This window comes from Mixophyes fleayi, chromosome 8 (assembly GCF_038048845.1).
Source record: "Mixophyes fleayi isolate aMixFle1 chromosome 8, aMixFle1.hap1, whole genome shotgun sequence".
NCBI lineage: Eukaryota > Metazoa > Chordata > Amphibia > Anura > Limnodynastidae > Mixophyes > Mixophyes fleayi.
In genome coordinates, this window is record NC_134409.1 from 12,865,345 (window position 1) to 12,885,349 (window position 20,005).

General features: G+C 42.9%; 1 protein-coding gene across 1 annotated transcript in view; it reads right to left on the reverse strand.

Annotated features, from left to right (window-relative positions):
- Positions 1-17,457: 17,457 nt before the first annotated feature.
- The window catches only part of LRRIQ3 (leucine rich repeats and IQ motif containing 3), a 34,792-nt gene continuing 32,244 nt past the window's right edge, over positions 17,458-20,005 (reverse strand). Inside the window, exon 9 of the mRNA XM_075181909.1 lies at positions 17,458-17,753. Coding sequence (XP_075038010.1) covers positions 17,549-17,753 — 205 coding nt within the window. The 3' untranslated portion in view covers positions 17,458-17,548. The remainder of the gene's footprint in view (positions 17,754-20,005) is intronic.

Below are 20,005 nucleotides of genomic sequence, written 5' to 3' on the forward strand. Positions count from 1 at the left end.
GCAATTTTTTTTTTATCGTCACTTAACTTTTGCTCAGTTACACTTCTTTTTCGCTTCAATACAGTAAAATTTTTTTGGGTTTTTGTTTTTTGCACTAATTTGAAAACACTCTGTTGTTTGACATCGCCTTGGCCAGATGACGTACTGGGAACACTAACATCAGGACTGGTGACAGAACCTGGTTGCTCATTTAGATCATATGTGGACTGCTTTGAATCCATTCTGAGCGCAAACCACTGGGGAGTGCTAAAAATTATTGAGTAGATACTGCTGACAGATATGACTTTTGACAGCCAGAAATATTAATGCACAATTAGGGAGGACACCCCAAAAACACTGAGGAGTGCTAAAAATTATTGAGTAGATACTGCTGACAGATATGACTTTTGACAGCCAGAAATATTAATGCACAATTATGGGGGACACCCCAAAAACACTGAGGTGTGCTACAAATTATTGAGTAGATACTGCTGACAGATATGACTTTTGACAGCCAGAAATATTAATGCACAATTAGGGAGGACACCCCAAAAACACTGAGGAGTGCTAAAAATTATTGAGTAGATACTGCTGACAGATATGACTTTTGACAGCCAGAAATATTAATGCACAATTAGGGAGGACACCCCAAAAACACTGAGGAGTGCTAAAAATTATTGAGTAGATACTGCTGACAGATATGACTTTTGACAGCCAGAAATATTAATGCACAATTATGGGGGACACCCCAAAAACACTGAGGTGTGCTACAAATTATTGAGTAGATACTGCTGACAGATATGACTTTTGACAGCCAGAAATATTAATGCACAATTAGGGAGGACACCCCAAAAACACTGAGGAGTGCTAAAAATTATTGAGTAGATACTGCTGACAGATATGACTTTTGACAGCCAGAAATATTAATGCACAATTATGGGGGACACCCCAAAAACACTGAGGTGTGCTACAAATTATTGAGTAGATACTGCTGACAGATATGACTTTTGACAGCCAGAAATATTAATGCACAATTAGGGAGGACACCCCAAAAACACTGAGGAGTGCTAAAAATTATTGAGTAGATACTGCTGACAGATATGACTTTTGACAGCCAGAAATATTAATGCACAATTATGGGGGACACCCCAAAAACACTGAGGTGTGCTACAAATTATTGAGTAGATACTGCTGACAGATATGACTTTTGACAGCCAGAAATATTAATGCACAATTAGGGAGGACACCCCAAAAACACTGAGGAGTGCTAAAAATTATTGAGTAGATACTGCTGACAGATATGACTTTTGACAGCCAGAAATATTAATGCACAATTATGGGGGACACCCCAAAAACACTGAGGTGTGCTACAAATTATTGAGTAGATACTGCTGACAGATATGACTTTTGACAGCCAGAAATATTAATGCACAATTATGGGGGACACCCCAAAAACACTGAGGTGTGCTACAAATTATTGAGTAGATACTGCTGACAGATATGACTTTTGACAGCCAGAAATATTAATGCACAATTAGGGAGGACACCCCAAAAACACTGAGGAGTGCTAAAAATTATTGAGTAGATACTGCTGACAGATATGACTTTTGACAGCCAGAAATATTAATGCACAATTATGGGGGACACCCCAAAAACACTGAGGTGTGCTACAAATTATTGAGTAGATACTGCTGACAGATATGACTTTTGACAGCCAGAAATATTAATGCACAATTAGGGAGGGCACCCCAAAAACACTGAGGAGTGCTAAAAATTATTGAGTAGATACTGCTGACAGATATGACTTTTGACAGCCAGAAATATTAATGCACAATTATGGGGGACACCCCAAAAACACTGAGGTGTGCTACAAATTATTGAGTAGATACTGCTGACAGATATGACTTTTGACAGCCAGAAATATTAATGCACAATTAGGGAGGACACCCCAAAAACACTGAGGAGTGCTAAAAATTATTGAGTAGATACTGCTGACAGATATGACTTTTGACAGCCAGAAATATTAATGCACAATTAGGGAGGACACCCCAAAAACACTGAGGAGTGCTAAAAATTATTGAGTAGATACTGCTGACAGATATGACTTTTGACAGCCAGAAATATTAATGCACAATTATGGGGGACACCCCAAAAACACTGAGGTGTGCTACAAATTATTGAGTAGATACTGCTGACAGATATGACTTTTGACAGCCAGAAATATTAATGCACAATTATGGGGGACACCCCAAAAGCGCTGGGGAGTGCCAAATATGAAGAAAAAATAATAAACCTCTATCCTCCTCTCTGCACTAGCGATTTTGGTTAGAGCAATTGCAAGAACAATATGGTATTCTCTGTCCCTGCTCTAATTAGCCTATGACTACACCCTGCTCTCTCCCTCTGTCAAATGGCGATGGATTGCTGTGGAGGCGTGTATTTATAAAGTTGAAGTATCGCGAGAACCGAGTCCCGAGATCCGACGACGTCACAATGACGTTCGGCCTCGATTTGGATTCGGAATGGGCGGGAGAGTACCGAGCTGCTCAGCTCGGTACTCGGATACCCAAAGTTCGGGTGGGTTCGGTTCTCGGAGAACCGGACCCGCCCATCTCTAATAGCTACATCTAGGGTTTAGAACCAACCTAACTCCATTTTTCTCCTACAATACTCGTTTATGTCTTTAATTGATAATGACAAAAATGAGTCATTAGGAGATTCTTACCTTGTGGAAAGTTTGTGTTTGAAGCTTTGTTTTACATGGGGCTAAGTGGACCTAGAAATGCACTTTTCCACCAAAGTTCAACCGGGTATAGATTGCACACCATTAAAAGTACAAGATGAGACCCGACTTTTGGCCAGCTCAGATCACGGGCAGAGATCAAGACATTCAACGGAGTGGACATTACTATATGCCTCTCAACACAGTCCTAGAAGTGCCATTTATACCCTTTTATATAATTTTAACTATCTTATAAGTCAAACTGAAGATCCTACTCTGGTCCTCACTCCATCCAACTCCACTTAGTGTCACGGAGGTGACTTTAGTACCTGCAAGTATTGGCTCAGCTATGCCAGGAGGCGCGGAGTCTAACACGCCGCCGGTATTCACCAGGGACCCCCGCAAGGGAGTTTGGACTTCGCGGCGAACGACGTGCAGGTCGCGGCCCTCCCAGGTAGCTACTTGCGAGGTAAGGGCAATCCGTGGAGGTACAGGCCGAGTCAGAACCAAGCGGGCAGGTAAGGTACAAAATCAGGAGGCAGAGGATAGTCAGCAGGCCGAGGTCAGAACCGAAAAATAATTGCGGGACACAGGGAGAATCCAAAGGCAAGGTAAGGAAGCCGGGTCAAACACAGGAATCAAAAGGAGACTACTCTAAGAATGTCTGAAACGCTGGAGGCTAGGAAACTAGTTGCTCTGGCATCCTAGTGATGTCAGAGCAGGATATAAATAGCAGGAGCTGAATCCCCATTGGTGGGCAGTGATTCGGTGGCCAGCTGTCTGGCCGCCGACAGGAAATCCTAGCAGCGCGTCCCGTTGTCATGGCGGCGCGCGCGCATGCGCACACCGCTGCCGGAAGGTGCGTCTCCGTTGCCTAGCAACGGGACGCTGCAGGAGAGTCAGACGTCCGTCCCTGCTTAGCGTGGAGGCGTGGGGACGGCGTCTGACAGTACCCCCCTCCTCACAATCAGAAGACCTCTCTGGTAAGGAGCGCTGTTTAAGAAAGGCGGATAGTAATCCTGGAGCATGCAAATCTTCTTTAAAAACCCAAGACCTCTCCTCTGGACCAAAGCCTTTCCAATGTACCAGGTACTGTAAACGTCCACGAAATTTACGTTCTTCCAAGATTTGACTAACCTCATATTCGTCCCCCATAGTGGTGGGAATAGCATGAGGAACAGGGGTGACGTGGGAAAACTTGTTGAGTATCAGCGGTTTAAGGAGGGAAATATGGAAGGTGTTATGAATCTTTAGTGCCCGAGGAAGTTGGAGTCTAACCGTAACTGGATTAATAATTTGAGTAACTGAGAAAGGTCCAATGAAGCGGGGTGCCAGTTTCATGGAGTGAACCCGAAGTCTCAAATTCCTAGTGGACAACCAGACCTTGTCCCCAACCTGGAGGGCTGGCACGACTCTTCTGTGAATATCAGCGGAGGATTTATAATGACGTCCCGACTTGAGAAGATTCTGTTTGGTGGAAACCCATAGTTTAGCCATATCTTGAGTCATGGCGTGGGCGGCAGGGACAGTGGGGGGGGAAAGAAAATGAGGGAAGCATGGGATGGGTCCCATATACAGTAAAGAATGGGGAATAACCAGAAGAAGAATGATTGTGGTTGTTGTGGGCAAATTCGGCCCAGGGTAACAGAAGACTCCAATTGGATTGGTTGTGTGAAGAAAAGCAACAAAGAAATAATTCTAAATCTTGATTAACTCGCTCTGTCTGCCCGTTGGTCTGTGGGTGGTACCCAGAGGAGAATTTAAGACTGATGCCTAAGTCCTTGCAGAAGGCTCTCCAGAAACGAGAAACAAACTGGACGCCACGGTCCGAGATTATCTCCCGAGGACAACCGTGTAGGCGGAAGATCTCTTTAATAAAGACTTGTGCTAGTTTATTAGCAGTAGGAAGGCCCTTGAGGGGGACGAAGTGAGCCATTTTAGAAAATCTGTCGACAGTGACCCAGATGGTGTTGTAGCCGTTGCTGGGTGGTAAGTCGGTGATGAAGTCCATTGAGATGCTAGACCAAGGGTGGTCAGGAATAGGAAGAGGTTGTAACAGACCAGCGGGGGGTTGTCTAGGTACTTTGTTCTGAGCACAAGTGGTGCATGAGGCTACAAACTCCCGGACGTCAGTACGGATGTTGGGCCACCAGTATTGCCGAGAGAGTAGTGAAAGAGTCTTCTCTGATCCGGCATGTCCAGCAAACTTGGAAGTATGTGCCCAACGGAGCGCCTTCAGGCGAAGGTGTGGTTCCAGAAAGGAGCAACCGACAGGCGGTGTCCGAGTGACGGCCACAATGCACGAAGGTTCTAAGACCGGTGGAGGTTCTACTGAGTGAGGAGTATCAGAGGTGTCGAAGGAACGGGACAGAGCATCAGCCTTGGAGTTTAGTGAACCAGCACGGTAGGTGAGTTTGAGGTTAAACCGGGCAAAGAATGAGGACCATCTGGCTTGACGGGGGTTCAAGCACCGAGCCTCCCGAAGGTAGATTAGATTCTTGTGATCGGTAAGTACGGTGACCGGGTGGAGAGCACCCTCCAGGAGGTGGCGCCATTCCTCGAGTGCAGATTTTACAGCTAACAACTCTTTATCCCCGATGCCGTAGTTAGATTCAGAAGGGGAAAATCTCCTAGAGAAGAACCCGCAAGGTATTAGTCTCCCGGAGATAGTCTCTTGCGACAGGACTGCCCCGACACCAACCGAGGAGGCATCAACTTCGACTAGAAATGGTTTGTTTTGATCAGGTTGAGCAATCACTGAAGCGGAAGAGAAGGCCTTTTTGATGAGTTCAAAAGCAGTAATGGCTTCCGGAGACCAAACTTGGGAATTAGCTGTTTTTCTGGTCAGATGGGTAATGGGTGCAATAATGGACGAAAAGTGCGGTATAAACTGTCGATAGTAGTTGGCGAATCCGACAAATCTCTGAATTGCTTTTAGTCCCACTGGTCTGGGCCATTCGAGTATAGCGGATAATTTCACAGGATCCATCTGCAGTCCGAGAAAGAACCTCAGCAACATGAGCACGATGGGTGGCCAAATCTGGAGAGAAGATTAAAATATCGTCAAGATAAGCTACAACAGAAACGTAGAGAAGGTCTTGAAAAATCTCGTTAATAAAAGACTGAAACACAGCAGGGGCGTTGCACAATCCAAAGGGCATCACGAGATACTCAAAGTGACCCTCTTTAGTGCAAAAGGCAGTCTTCCACTCGTCACCAGAGCGTATCCGGATGAGGTTGTATGCTCCTCTCAAATCTAATTTAGTAAAGATCTTAGAACCAGAGATCCTATCAAATAGTTCCGAGATGAGAGGCAACGGGTATCTGTTTTTCACAGTGATGGCATTCAATCGCCGGTAATCTATACAAGGTCGCAGTGTCCCGTCTTTTTTTTTGACAAAGAAGAATCCCGCCCCTGCGGGAGAGGTAGATTTCCTGATAAATCCACGCTGGAGATTTTCAGATATATAAGTAGACATGGCAGCAGTCTCAGGAAGAGACAATGGGTAAATCCTGCCCTTGGGAAGCGGTTTATCCGGAAGAAGTTCAATAGAGCAATCCCAGGCCCGATGAGGCGGTAAGGTCTCGGCTGCAGTCTTGCAGAACACATCTCGGTAGGAGTTATATGCAGAAGGTAATTCAATTTGAGGAGATGTCTGACGACAAGGAAGAGCAGAGTGGCCAGACTTTAGACCAGACAGGCAGGACTTGGAACATTGTGGGCCCCAGGAGGTGACCATAGCACGATTCCAATCAAATTGGGGTGAGTGAAGCTTGAGCCAAGGTAATCCTAAAATGACATTGTTGACTGAACGAGGAAGAACCAAAAACTCGATAAGTTCAGAATGTAGCACCCCTACCGTCAGCCGAATAGGAGAACAGATGTGGGACACCGACCCGTTGGAGATCCGAGCCCCATCAACTGCGGTGAGAAATAACGGCTGAGGCAATTTTAGAGTATTTAATTGGAGTTGCGATGCCAGAGTGGCAGATATAAAATTCCCGGCAGAGCCGGAATCCACAAAGGCTAGGGTCTCAAAGGGGCCGCAGCTGAGTCCAAGGAGATGGGCATGAGGCAATCTGTGCTAGTAGTAGTGTAGGGAGTGGTAACTCCAACTCCTAAGTCGGCCTCCCTGCCACCGACTAGGAGGGGGCGTTTCCCGGTCTTTTAGTGCAAGAGGATATGGTATGACCAGGATCCCGGCAGTATAAGCACAGATTCTGCTTAAAGCGTCGCTGACGTTCCTCACCAGAAAGTCGAGATCGGCCAATCTGCATCGGTTCCTCCTGAAGAATCGGATTTTGGAACATGGGAGCTAGGCGAGTAGGGACCCGTCTGGAGGCGGAACGTTCCTGGGTGCGTTCTCTGAATCGAAGATCAATGCGGTTGCATAGGGTGATTAGTAAATCCAGATCAGTAGGAAGCTCCGAGACGTTAACTCGTCCTTAACTCGATCCGATAGGCCTTGCCAGAAGGCCGCTACCAGGGCCTCGTTGTTCCAGCTGAGTTCAGAGGACAGGGTGCGGAACTGAATGGCGTACTGTCCGACCGTCATGGACCCTTGACAGAGGTTAAGGAGGCTGGCGGCAGCAGAGGATACGCGGCCTGGCTCATCGAAGACCTTACGGAAGGTCTCAATAAAGGTAGCAGCATTAGCAAGCAGTGCGTCATTTCGCTCCCACAAGGGAGAAGCCCAAGCAAGTGCCTGTCCGGATAATAGAGAGATGATAAAAGCCACTTTGATGCGTTCCGAGGGGAACGAAGCAGGATTACACTCAAAATGAATAAGACACTGGTTTAGGAACCCCCTGCATTTCTTAGGCTCTCCGTCAAATTTCTCCGGCGGGGAAAGTCTCAAAACAGCAGTGGGTGCCATGGCAGGAGGGGAGGAAGTTCTTGCAGCCGCAGGAGTGGTCACGGGAACATTCTGAGCTGCGGTCATGGAGGTCTGGAGGGCTTTGAGACGTGAGGCGACGCCTTGAACACAATGAAGCAGCTGGGCTTGCTCGGCTTCTTGTTTCTCCACTCTGTGTGCCAAATGGAGAAGTAGATCACGTGCAGAAGGTTCGTTAGACGACTAGGTAGACATGGCCAGAGCAAACCTGCAAGTATTGGCTCAGCTATGCCAGGAGGCGCGGAGTCTAACACGCCGCCGGTATTCACCAGGGACCCCCGCAAGGGAGTTTGGACTTCGCGGCGAACGACGTGCAGGTCGCGGCCCTCCCAGGTAGCTACTTGCGAGGTAAGGGCAATCCGTGGAGGTACAGGCCGAGTCAGAACCAAGCTGGCAGGTAAGGTACAAAATCAGGAGGCAGAGGATAGTCAGCAGGCCGAGGTCAGAACCGAAGAATAATTGCGGGACACAGGGAGAATCCAAAGGCAAGGTCAGGAAGCCGGGTCAAACACAGGAATCAAAAGGAGACTACTCTAAGAATGTCTGAAACGCTGGAGGCTAGGAAACTAGTTGCTCTGGCATCCTAGTGATGTCAGAGCAGGATATAAATAGCAGGAGCTGAATCCCCATTGGTGGGCAGTGATTCGGTGGCCAGCTGTCTGGCCGCCGACAGGAAATCCTAGCAGCGCGTCCCGTTGTCATGGCGGCGGGCGCGCATGCGCACACCGCCGCCGGAAGGTGCGTCTCCGTTGCCTAGCAACGGGACGCTGCAGGAGAGTCAGACGTCCGTCCCTGCTTAGCGTGGAGGCGCGGGGACGGCGTCTGACACTTAGTTGGCGATTCAAGCTTCTGCTCTTCCACAAACACCACCCTCTTGCTCCGAAAACCTAGGCGCTTTGGAGGACATCTAGGCGCACTTCCACAAATCGAGGCATAAGATTTTGTGCTGCACCCAAAGAACCATTTTTGGGACAAATTAAAAAAAATAATAATAACTCCAGCTCTTTGCTCCAGCGGAACAACTGATTGGGTGACACCGTCCTTGTATAGTGGCAGTTTGAGCTATGGATGCTTAGGAAAAGCGAGAATTATTCTGCAGACCCTCATAACCCACAGTGGAAATACAATGAAAGAGGAAATTTACTTGTTTGTGCGTCAATAAAAATGGATTTTTTTTTTTACTTTAAAACACTGATTTCCAAATGAACTAGACGAAGATTGAAATAATCCATCCTGGTGATAAACATACTAAGCATTAAAGAGGATGACGTTTTTTGCACACAATTAAGAAAGACTCTTATAGTTAATATAATCTCTGTTTACCAATACATGTTGTAACACACACTCTCACTAGGAACCCAGCAATTATCCACTCATATTCTCCTCATCAACACCTCTGTTGTTCTAATAATCACTATAACCCCAGCCAGTTAGCTTTACAAAACTCCCAATGCTCATTAAATTACCTTCATCATACTGACGACCCCTCGATTAATCACCAAGCACTCAGTTCATCAAGAGCTGTTCACTTAACCAAGAGGGCCTCCAACAAGCAGCAGCCGCATCGCCGCACTAACAATCCCTCCCGCAGCGCTCTCCTGCTTAATTAACCATTTTCAAAAACACCCTCAGTAGTGGCGATTCACGAATTTAGTGGTCCTGTGTAACAGAAGTGCTTGCTCCCCTTCTTATGCGACAACGGGAGAATGGTGAGGAACCAAATGTGACAAGGGAAGAGCGAGGAGGGTGTATGACATATAATAGGGTCTAGTTATTAACTAGAGAAATGCCAGATTTATCAAGAACTCCCGCCATGATAACACTGGTGGCAGTTATCTCCGACGATGGTCTGCCCCATGCATGGGGAAACATATTTAACAAAGCATTGAAATAAGACATATACCTCTACAATCTTCAATGCACTAGGGGATCCACCATGCTGTTTACGCTACATACCATGGTTGTGTGGGCCAGAATAAACACTCTGAAGCACCGGGGTCATAGGCAAACCGAGGGGCGGTTTCCTAGTGCCAGGAAACCACCCTCCAAGCCTGAGGAACTGTATAATTGAGGTGGCTGGACTCTGCCCCTGCTTCACGCGGCTCTGCTTGAAAAGGGAGAGCTGCGTGCACCTAACAGTAGTGCACACAGCATTGCCCATGTATATTATAGGGAAAGGAAGAGTTGGAGAGCAGCCAAACACTGTCTAATATTATAGCCACACCCTCATGCATGCTGGTCACGCCCACTGGTGGTGTGGAAAACCCCCTCTACAAATCCTGCGTTTGCCACTGGGGGGGTGTATATGATGGAAGAGGGTGGCAAGTGAGTAAACGTGAGTAGACCACTTGAACATCCAGCACTGTGTCTCCCTTTTCGACCATACATACCTTGCTGCTTCAGAATTGGTTGTCTGTCTTGGCCGATCCCAATGTATCGTGCGATCGGCACTGGGGACTTCAACCCTCTTTAACAAGCAGGACCTCCATTCGTCAACAGGCCCCTGGTTAAGTTGCCTTGTCTAGGATGTAGTCAACTACAGTGGTTGACTACATTCATAGGCAGTTATAAGTGACATTTGCGTTGGGCCATGAATAGCATGCAGTTGGGTTCATTGGTGTCAGGTCCGTCTCTGAGCATACGCACAGCTATTTCACGCAAGATACACTATGCAAATGGACATAAGTCCAAACAAGGGTCACAGGGGCAAACACAGGATTTGTAGAGGGGGTTTCCACACCACGCCACCAGTGGGCGTGACCAGCATGCATGGGGGCGTGGCTATAATTTTAGACAGTGCTTGGCTGCTCTCCAACTCTTCCGATCCCCATAATATACATGGGCAATGCTGCGTACACTACTGTTAGGTGCACGCAGCTCTCCCTTTACAAGCAGAGCCATGTGAAGCGGGGGCAGGGTCCAGCCACCTCAATTATACAGTGCCCCAGGCTTGGAGGGGGGTTTCCAGGCACTAGTATTTCCCCCCCCCCCCTTTCCCCTCGGTTTGCCTATGGGTCAGGCACAAAGACAATGTTATCTAACTGACTACCACTATAACCCTTTCATAACCCTTTCTGATAACTGACAAACCTTCATATTACCATCTGCAACAAAGCAGGAGATCAAATAAAATTTGCGTGTGAATAGACAATAATAAATATTATATGTTACATTAATTTAACATTGTGAAAAAACAAGACTATATAACACATTTTTAAAATGAAGTTTCAAAGCATTTTCAGTTTGCAGGAGCAGTTAATTAGACATGCTAACACCCATATTTAAGCTATAGTGTAAATTAGTAGCTGAAAAAAGTAGGATCCTGCAAGAGTAAATATAACTTATAAAATATATTATGTTTGGAATCAATTATATTGTTACGAGCTCACAGCAGAAAAAAAGCAGGAACTTCAAAGTGTTTGTTTGAAATAATTACATTGGATTTTATATCTATCTAGGACATTTTCTTTCAATTCTGGTTCAACACCAGAAAATGTGTAAAAATACAATTTATAATAAGAAATTAAACCAAATAAAAATGATACAGCAGTCAGCAATGTAGAGAGACATCCTATCCCCCTTTTCCAACGGTTCCTTCTGTAACAAATTCAAAATCATGAATACAAATGTATGTATAGCATAAATGCTTTTATTGTCATGTTTTCATATGATTTTGCATAATAAACACAGCGTACAGCAGGTGTGTAGCATCGGTGTTTAATAACTGACAAGAGAGCACTTTTTAACTTACTGGAATTAAATATGGAGCGAGTGTTCAGCAAAGTGATTTCTAGGGTCATTTTTTACTGGGTGCCCACCGATCTGTAGCAGATGTGGGGAGCAGACTCTGTTATTATATAAGTTTAACGCACATTGAGCGTCAGTGACAGTAACGGAAGCAACAGCAGGATTTCGAGGTGGGGCAAATGCTTGATTTCGGAACAATGCAACACAAGAACCTACTGCATTCAGCATTTTGCAGATACTTTTTTGCAGACAAAGGGCCTGAGTCATTAAGGAACTTAAATTTAGAAGTTTCTTATTTAAGTCTCCTGGACAAAACCATGTTACAATGCAAGGGGTGAAAATTAGTTTTCTGTTTTGCACATAAGTTAAATACTGACTGTTTTTTTCATGTAGCACACAAATACTTGTTAGCTTATTTGTGCACTGAAATTTAAAGTTGATATTTGTGTGCTACATGAAACAACAGTCAGTATTTAACTTATGTGCAAAACAGAAAACTACTTTTCACCCCTTGCATTGTAACATGGTTTTGTCCAGGAGACTTAAATAAGAAACTTCTTAATTTAAGCTCCTTAATGAATCAGGCTCCTAGTATTTAACTTATGTGCAAAATAATAAACTAATTTGCACCCCTTGCATTATAACATGGTTTGTCCCGGAGAACATTTACTCCTTTTTTTTTCCTTACTATCCTTAATGACTCAGGCCCAAAGTGTTTTACCGGAAATTACAAATTTGGTCACGATGTGTTCCATTGTGTATGATGGTATGTAATATATATAACTAACTAGTAATGAATATTAGCAACCGTTTATCCAGTGCTCATACAGAAGCAGTTGCAGAGAAGTATTAGCACCGTACTGGGGGGAAACCATGTGACTTCTCTTTAGCTCCACGTCACCTGACAGTGATCTGTGTGATTGGCCATTGATAGTTCCTGCTGTGTGAAAGCGTGGATGAGGCTGGGAGCGCTGTCGGAGCGTGAAACAAGCTGCGCTACATCATTCTAAGTGGTAGAATGAGAGCCGGTTTTAAAGAAGAAGAGATGCAGGGCAACTATCTAGCCTGGTCCCATTCATCACACTACAACTCCCAGTACAATACTACATAGAATACACAGAACAATGGATGCACAATTGTCCACGGCTAACAGCTGCTGAAAATGACATGAAGATGAGTGTGTAGCTGTCCATATAGGTCAGCAATCTGGCACAGTGGTTAGCACTGCTGCTTTGCAGCGCTGAGGTCATGGGTCCTGTCTATATGTTCTCCCTGTGTTCATGTGGGTTTCTTCCATGTGCTCCAGCTTCCTCCCACACTCCAAAGACATACAGACAGGTTAATTGGCCACTGACAAAATGAACCCTAGTCTGTGTGGTAGGGAATGTAGATTGCAAGCTCTCCACGTGAACGATTAAATATTCTTTGGAAATCACTTTGTAATATGTAGACACTATGTAAATAACTGCTAACAAATGTATAGTATTCACAATTCTGATCAGACATTAGGCAGTATTGCGGTCATTAGATATGAAAACGAAAATGCACATACATATAATAAAATGTTAAGTAAAAAAAAAGAATGATACAAAAAGTAATTTGCACATTACTGTAAACCCCCATACATTAACATTAAACATAATCTTTATATAAATATAACCATCTTTCAAAATTTTGGACTACGGATTAGTATTCAGACTCTCATTTCACTAATGTTCATCATAGACCATGCTCATTATCATCAGTATCAGAACTGATGCCAAAATACTCACCCAATATAAGCTCATCCCTACTGGAATCAACCAAGTACCTCTTGGTTTTAAGTAAATTCTGGCCCACCAACTTCATTCATGAAGAAAAAATGAAAAAGTGGAGATGTTGCCTATATGTTGCAAATCGGATTTTAGTTATCATTTATTTAGTACATTCTACAAAATGACAGCTAGAATCTGATTGGTTACTATAGGCAACATCTCCACTTTTTCAAACCTGCAGCTTGATAAATTTACCCCATGGTATGTGTTGAAATTCATTTATCTGTAAGGCACAGTCAATGTTAGCTCCGTTATCAGAAATGAGGAATCATGAGGAGTTTTAAACTGAGGTGAGTCACATTGCTATAACATTCCTGAAATTAACACCAGTGTGCTTCTTAGTGAAGCTAGTGATACTTAAAGTATCTTGCCTATGATGAATGACACATTGTGTGACATTACCACACTGAGAGGAGGATGAGGACAATGTTTAAACTAGCCCTGCTGATACTATCCAGTGGGCTGCCACAGTCATGTAGTCCTTAGTTTGATCAGAACAGCTTGTCTTATTGTATTATTGATAGTTAAATGGATAGTTGGTACAAAGGCATTTTTAAGGGACATCATGACTGTGTCTTTAACCCCCGGAAACAGTTGAGTAATTGCTGTTCTAGAGACATAGAACCGAGATGGCATTTGGTTGCGTTGACACATGACATCAACTAATCAGCAGAAGCCTGAAGAATTGATGGCATATATTGGATGCAGATCCAATGCTAACATAGCAGCCCTGGCTCTAGTGATCTGCTGTGCAACAGGGTGCTAGATGTCATACTTGGTTCCTCTTACAAACTATTGTTTATGATTTGCAATATGACTGCTCACTCGCAGACACTGCTTAGTTTTAGCCCCACACTCTTTAACAGAGGTTAAGATTCCGCAAGAGCATCATTTGCTCCCAAGCATTCTTCTTGGGGAGACATTGTTGCATTAGGGAACTCTATTTGCAATCACAACTTTGTAGGACTTGATAATGATGACCATAAGCATGGTGTTGTTGCAAGTGAACACAGGTATCTAGCAGCGATGCTGTTAGCTGATGCTGGACTGTCTGTTAACATACAGGACTTTTTCTGCTTGTGGAAATCTCCTGGAAAAAACTTGTTGGAAATGTTGAAATGAAGGAGGTGTCTAGATGCCCTGGGTTCCTTCCTCTACTTAATATGGCCCAACAAAGGCTACAGATGCCTTGACATGTGTTGTCTGGGTTGGGATAGAAATATTTCCACATTCAAGCAGTAGCTCTGTTTGCCCTTTTAGCTGGACATGACAGTCTCTTATTTAGGGCATGTAATGGTATTGGCGGCTGCTTTGCTTCAACACAATCATCCTCATCAACTTGTTAAAGCTCAACACATGCACCATCATTGTCATCCTCATTATTACCATCATCTCCACCATCAACCCCTTCAAGTTCGAGCATAGGATGAACTTCCAGAGTAATATTCTCTGCAGTGGTAGACTTAGAAATGTCAGACGCACGAATCATGGACACCCTTAGACTCTGCTCAAGATTATGTGAAGGTCCAATACAGTCATTAGCCCCAGTGATTCTTCTGTTTGTTTGATGTGCCTGTTTTAGAGGCAACAAACCTATACTTAAAGCTAGAAAGTGGTGCATGAGAAATTTCAGAAGGTGCGCTACCTTAATGGGCACTTCTTTTGCTATTGGCCATTCTAGAGCAATACCTAGCAGGACCATTACTAGTAAATAGTGGCCATGATCTGAGCCTTACTTGTTACTACGGGTATTGTATGGAATGTTGGCTATTTTCTTTTTTTTTATGAAATTCACAATCGTTACATTTTTCCTAAATGCTTGAAACAGCTAATGTTTTGGGAGAGATCTTCAAGCATTGTTTGGAGGGCCCTGTCTAAGACCTTTTTTGATGATCTTTTTTACTGGTCGATACATTATTGCCAGTACTAGTAATGCAATGCTCCATTTCACTAGATTTATAGCCGTGCACAGTACTATCACTGCAAATGACTATATTCGTTTAGTTGAAACCACACAAGGTGACTGTATAATGAGATAGAGAAAGGAGAAAATACAGAATTGTTACAAATGTCAAGTGTGATGAAGTTTATTGGTGACAAAACGGTTTGGGTAAACTAGCTGGAAGTTTTGGAACCTTGGGAATGAACAGCCAGTTAAAGGCTTGTACAGGAAAGAGTGCCTAGATGTCAACGTGGAAGTGACTGTTTGAAACCATTGGATTGGAGAGGAAGTTGCAACATCCAGATGTTTTCTTACATAGGCACAGTCCACCCACAGAATTCTTACATCTCGGAGATTTAGAAAACCATTTTAAAGTGACACGCTGGAATTATCTTTAGGTATTAAACTTGCTGTTTGTCCTAGTTATTAATTTTTAGATATAATTTATTTACTTTGTTGTATTGCCTGCCTGAAATTATTATAACAGTGGAATTTGCATATGCAATACTCTATTGATTATTATTTATTGACATGACCGCCAATCAGTTTTTTGGTGGGGTGGGAGGACAAGACGATTGTATAGTTGCCTGCTCCTTAATTGATACAATTAGCTATGCTTGCAAACAATTGATTGAGGATGCACAAATAATCTGACATAATAATATTATTATTATTTATTGAGTAAAATATTCCAGATACCATTTATTTTGTATCTCTGTTGCTGTATTCAGCTATTTGCCCCTATTTACTTTATCCAATGCGTGGTTTAAAATCAAATTTTTATTTATCTTGCAAACCAAGTGCTTCCCGTGCAGTATCGCACTATATACTTCTTGTTTGTCTACTCCCTAAAAGATAATTACTTATGCCAAAAAAATGATGTGAGGAATGAAGACATTTTCTCATAGCAATCTGAAATCTTCATCTATTCATATTCCCTATCTGGTTCCGAAGACGCCAGACAATATTGTTTTGAGAACGTTAGTTGCAATCACCAGTTCACATCAGTATCTTCTTGATATTTATATTATTTACCTACTACACTATGGGGTTTGTTGTTTCCTTCCATCATAGGATCTTCTGAACATTAAGAGCTGAAGAACTTCAAAGAAAACATTAATTCTTAAGAGTGATTTTAATCCAGATAAATGCTTCATTTAAATTTAAAAAGTACACAAGATTCTATTAGTTTCCATATTGCAGGATTTAACTTAACACACCGTTAGTGCACTCTTCACTCTATCTCTGCCATTCTCTCTCCCCCTTTCTATATCACAGGCAGACTCCAAGGAGTAGGGGCAATGGTGAGTCAATCTGAGGCTCAACTTGGTTATGTAAAACTCAGTCGTATTGGATTAGTTTGAATTAGAGATGCTCACTGACCCCCGTGAACTGGTTTTGGTTTTGGTTTTGATCTGGATTAGCTTTGTGTTTTGGTTTTGGTTTTGGCAAAACCGCCCTCGTGTGTTTTGGTTTTGGTTTTGGATTTTTTTAGAAAAAAAACCTAACATATGCTAAAATCCCATAATTTTGCTCTTTTTTGTTCTTACATTATTATTAACCTCAATAACACTAATTTCAAGTCATTTGCAGTCAATTTTGACCACCTCACAGATCACAATATTATTTTCATACACTATCGGACAAATACTGCAGCGACCTGGCTGGATGGTAAGCGACAGAGCAATGACTCAAACACACGGCAGTTCCTAGCACATCTAGGACACATTGGCACACAGCAGTGGCAGAAAAGAAAATTGGGGGTCCGCCCTCCCTCCCACTCCTCGCTATGTTGGATCTTAAAAAGGAATTCAAAACCCGCGAGATCCGAGATCCGGCGACATCATGATGACGTTTTGCCTCGTTTTTGATTCCAAGGGCACGTGACCGTACTCCGATCCCCTAAGTTCGGGTGTGTTCGGTTCCCGAGGAACTGAGCCTGAGCCTCTCTAGTTTGGATCTCTAATTTCAAACAATATTTCTGTTTCCCTGGATCGGATCTTATAATAATTCCCATCTTTAGCATATGTGTATAGTATATGAAATGAAAATGAGCATCTGGACTGACCATGAACGCTATGGAAACTGTGGATAATTTGGTAGTACCCAGGATCTATGCCAGGATTGCCAAGACTGTAATGAAACACAATAATCTTTGCCACCTCTAAAAGGTAGTAATAAACATGAATGAATTTTCTTTTCAGTCTACAGTACTATTATAGAACATTCCCAGTAATGTTCTTTATTTAGAAATTACTACTTTGCTGTAAAAAAAAATAAAAAAACGAAAAAATGATTTTGGAAGTGTGAAGCATTAAAAATTAAACTTCAGCTAAATAAAGGATGAGTACATATGTGTTCACTTCACTCTCTCTATGTAGTGATTAAGGTGAAATAATTTCTCCAAATGCAAAAATATTGTATCACTGCGTTGCTGCCTACAATCATTTTAAGTGCATCCTTGTCTTAGATGTGTCTCCTTGGAAACAGGCTGTTTCACGGGTACTTTATACATAGGTTCCGCTGTGATGTGTTGACCCTTCATCGTGGTGACATGTGCCTGGGCTTCATGTAACCTGTCATTAGCTCTCCGAAGAACAAGAGAGCCGAGTGTGACCTTTTCCGAAGAGTTTTCAATCTGGAGCATCAGCTGCCTGTAAATAAAGGAAAAACCCAAAGATTTACTTATTAGAACTGACGTTACTATTTTATATTTGCATTCTATAAGCTAAGCCGATGTAATAGTACAAGATGTGTCATATACTTCGTCCTCATCCGTCTTTGTCTAAACATACTGCAATTATTCCATGACATCCCGTACTTACTTCATAATAATCACCTTATTTATGGCTCTGCTTCATCGGTGAATTAATTGGTGTTTTTTGACGTGTAGTAGACAGCGCACAGTATTAAATTGGAGCTAACGATAACCAGACAGAGTGTGTTATAGTGTAAGGAGGATGCGGTAACAATTTTGTAGTAGAGAACAGCAAAAAATATATAAATGGTACATTTTAATGGCTAAGTAATTCCACTGATATTGCAAGATTCTGTGGTGCTAAGGAACCTTATTCGGGCAGTACCTAATATAAAGCTTTATATTTGTATCGTATTATAGGATAGGATTGCTCAGGAGACCGAAGAACTGTAGAAAACTATATGAAATAACTGGGACTCAAGAGATGGTGTTAGTAAACAAAAAATGGATAATAATAACAATATTTTGAACCTCCTGTCATCCCAGATCTGCATAAAAGGATTGCAAATGTGAAACAAATGGAAAAACTAAATGTTTGACTATTATTCGGGCCCGTCTGGACCCCCTGGGACTCTATATTGTAAAAACTGTGGCTCTGATTTTTATGGATGTGTCATTGTGATTATAACATGCTATAATTATCTCCCTTATGCTTTATAATATATTATTTGTTTGTGTTTTACCCTTAACAGTGCTGACTATCATTTTTTCAATAGTTTTCCCTTTGTGACAAGTTTAGCAGTTAGAAAACTAAAACGTGACGATTATTGTTGGTCCATGACACACATATTTTATTTTATTTTTTATTAAATTTCAATTTACCCCTCCCAAAAAATAAATAAATATATATATATATATATATATATGTAATGATTCACCTGTCTAGCAGAAAGGTGGCTTAATTTAGTAAAGGAGAGGGAGGGGGGAGAGAGTATGAGAGGGAGGTAAAGAATGAGGGCGGTAGTAGGGAAGAGAGAAAAAGAGAGAGAGAGAGAGAGAGAGAGAGCTTGGGAGAGTATGAGAAAGTAAGGAAGAGAGGGAGAGGGGTGAAGAATGAGGGAGGTAGTAGGGAAGAGAGAGAGAGAGAGAGAGAGTATAAGAGTGAGAGGTAAATAATGAGGGAGAGAGTAAGGAAGAGAGAGAACAATAGAGAGAGAGTGAGTATGAAAGAGAGATGGAAACGAGTAAGGGAGAGGGTAGGATGAAGAGAGAGATAAAGAGTGAGAGTGGTCAGTACATGAAGGGGTTTAGTCACTACATGGAGGGGTGTGGTCCGTACATGGAGGGATGGGGTCCGTACATGGAGGGGTGTGGTCAGTAGAAGGAAGGGTGTGGTCAACCTGCAGAAGCTGTGACTTGTGATTAACAATCGATACTCTGCCTTCTATCACACTCATGTATTGTTGTGCGCTCACAAGTTTTCGGTACTCACAGTTCTCCGCACTACCTAACATTACAGAACAGGACAAAGTTCTAGCCGCATGGGACAGTCCTCTCAATTCTGCACATCAGGGCAAAACTTTCTGCACATCAGGGCAAAACTTTCTGCACATCAGGGCAAAACTGGGCGTATTTACCAGCTTGCAGAAGGCCTCCAATTCGCCCATCTCCTTCACTCTGAAGACTTTTCCAGATGCTGCCATATAAGCCCACAAATCTACGCCTCTCTGGTAATACTAGGCACTAGCACAAAAATATATGCGTGCAATATTACACTTTTAATTTTTTTTTATTAGAAATGACCCTTTAGATCAGTGTGAATCTTCTACTTTGTCTCTCAGGGAAATAGAGACTGGCAGATATTTTCTATATAACAATATTATGAAGGTGTGCTCCATTTACACCCCAGCCCCATCCCTTAAAAAAAAACCCCACCGAGGAATACTGCCCAAATTCTTAAAAAATATATAAAAATCATCACTGGGCACAGAAGATGGTTGTAGCACTAATAATATAATGCATATATAAATGCACCCAATGCATATCACACCAATATAGAGACAGTCCATGGTCACATTATTCAATCAGTGACCTGACACCAGGACATCTCAGCCACATTTCAGTCTTGAAATAGACACCAGGGGGTAAATGTATGAAGCTGCGAGTTTCTGACAGGTTTGGAAAGTGGAGATGTTGCCTATAGCAACC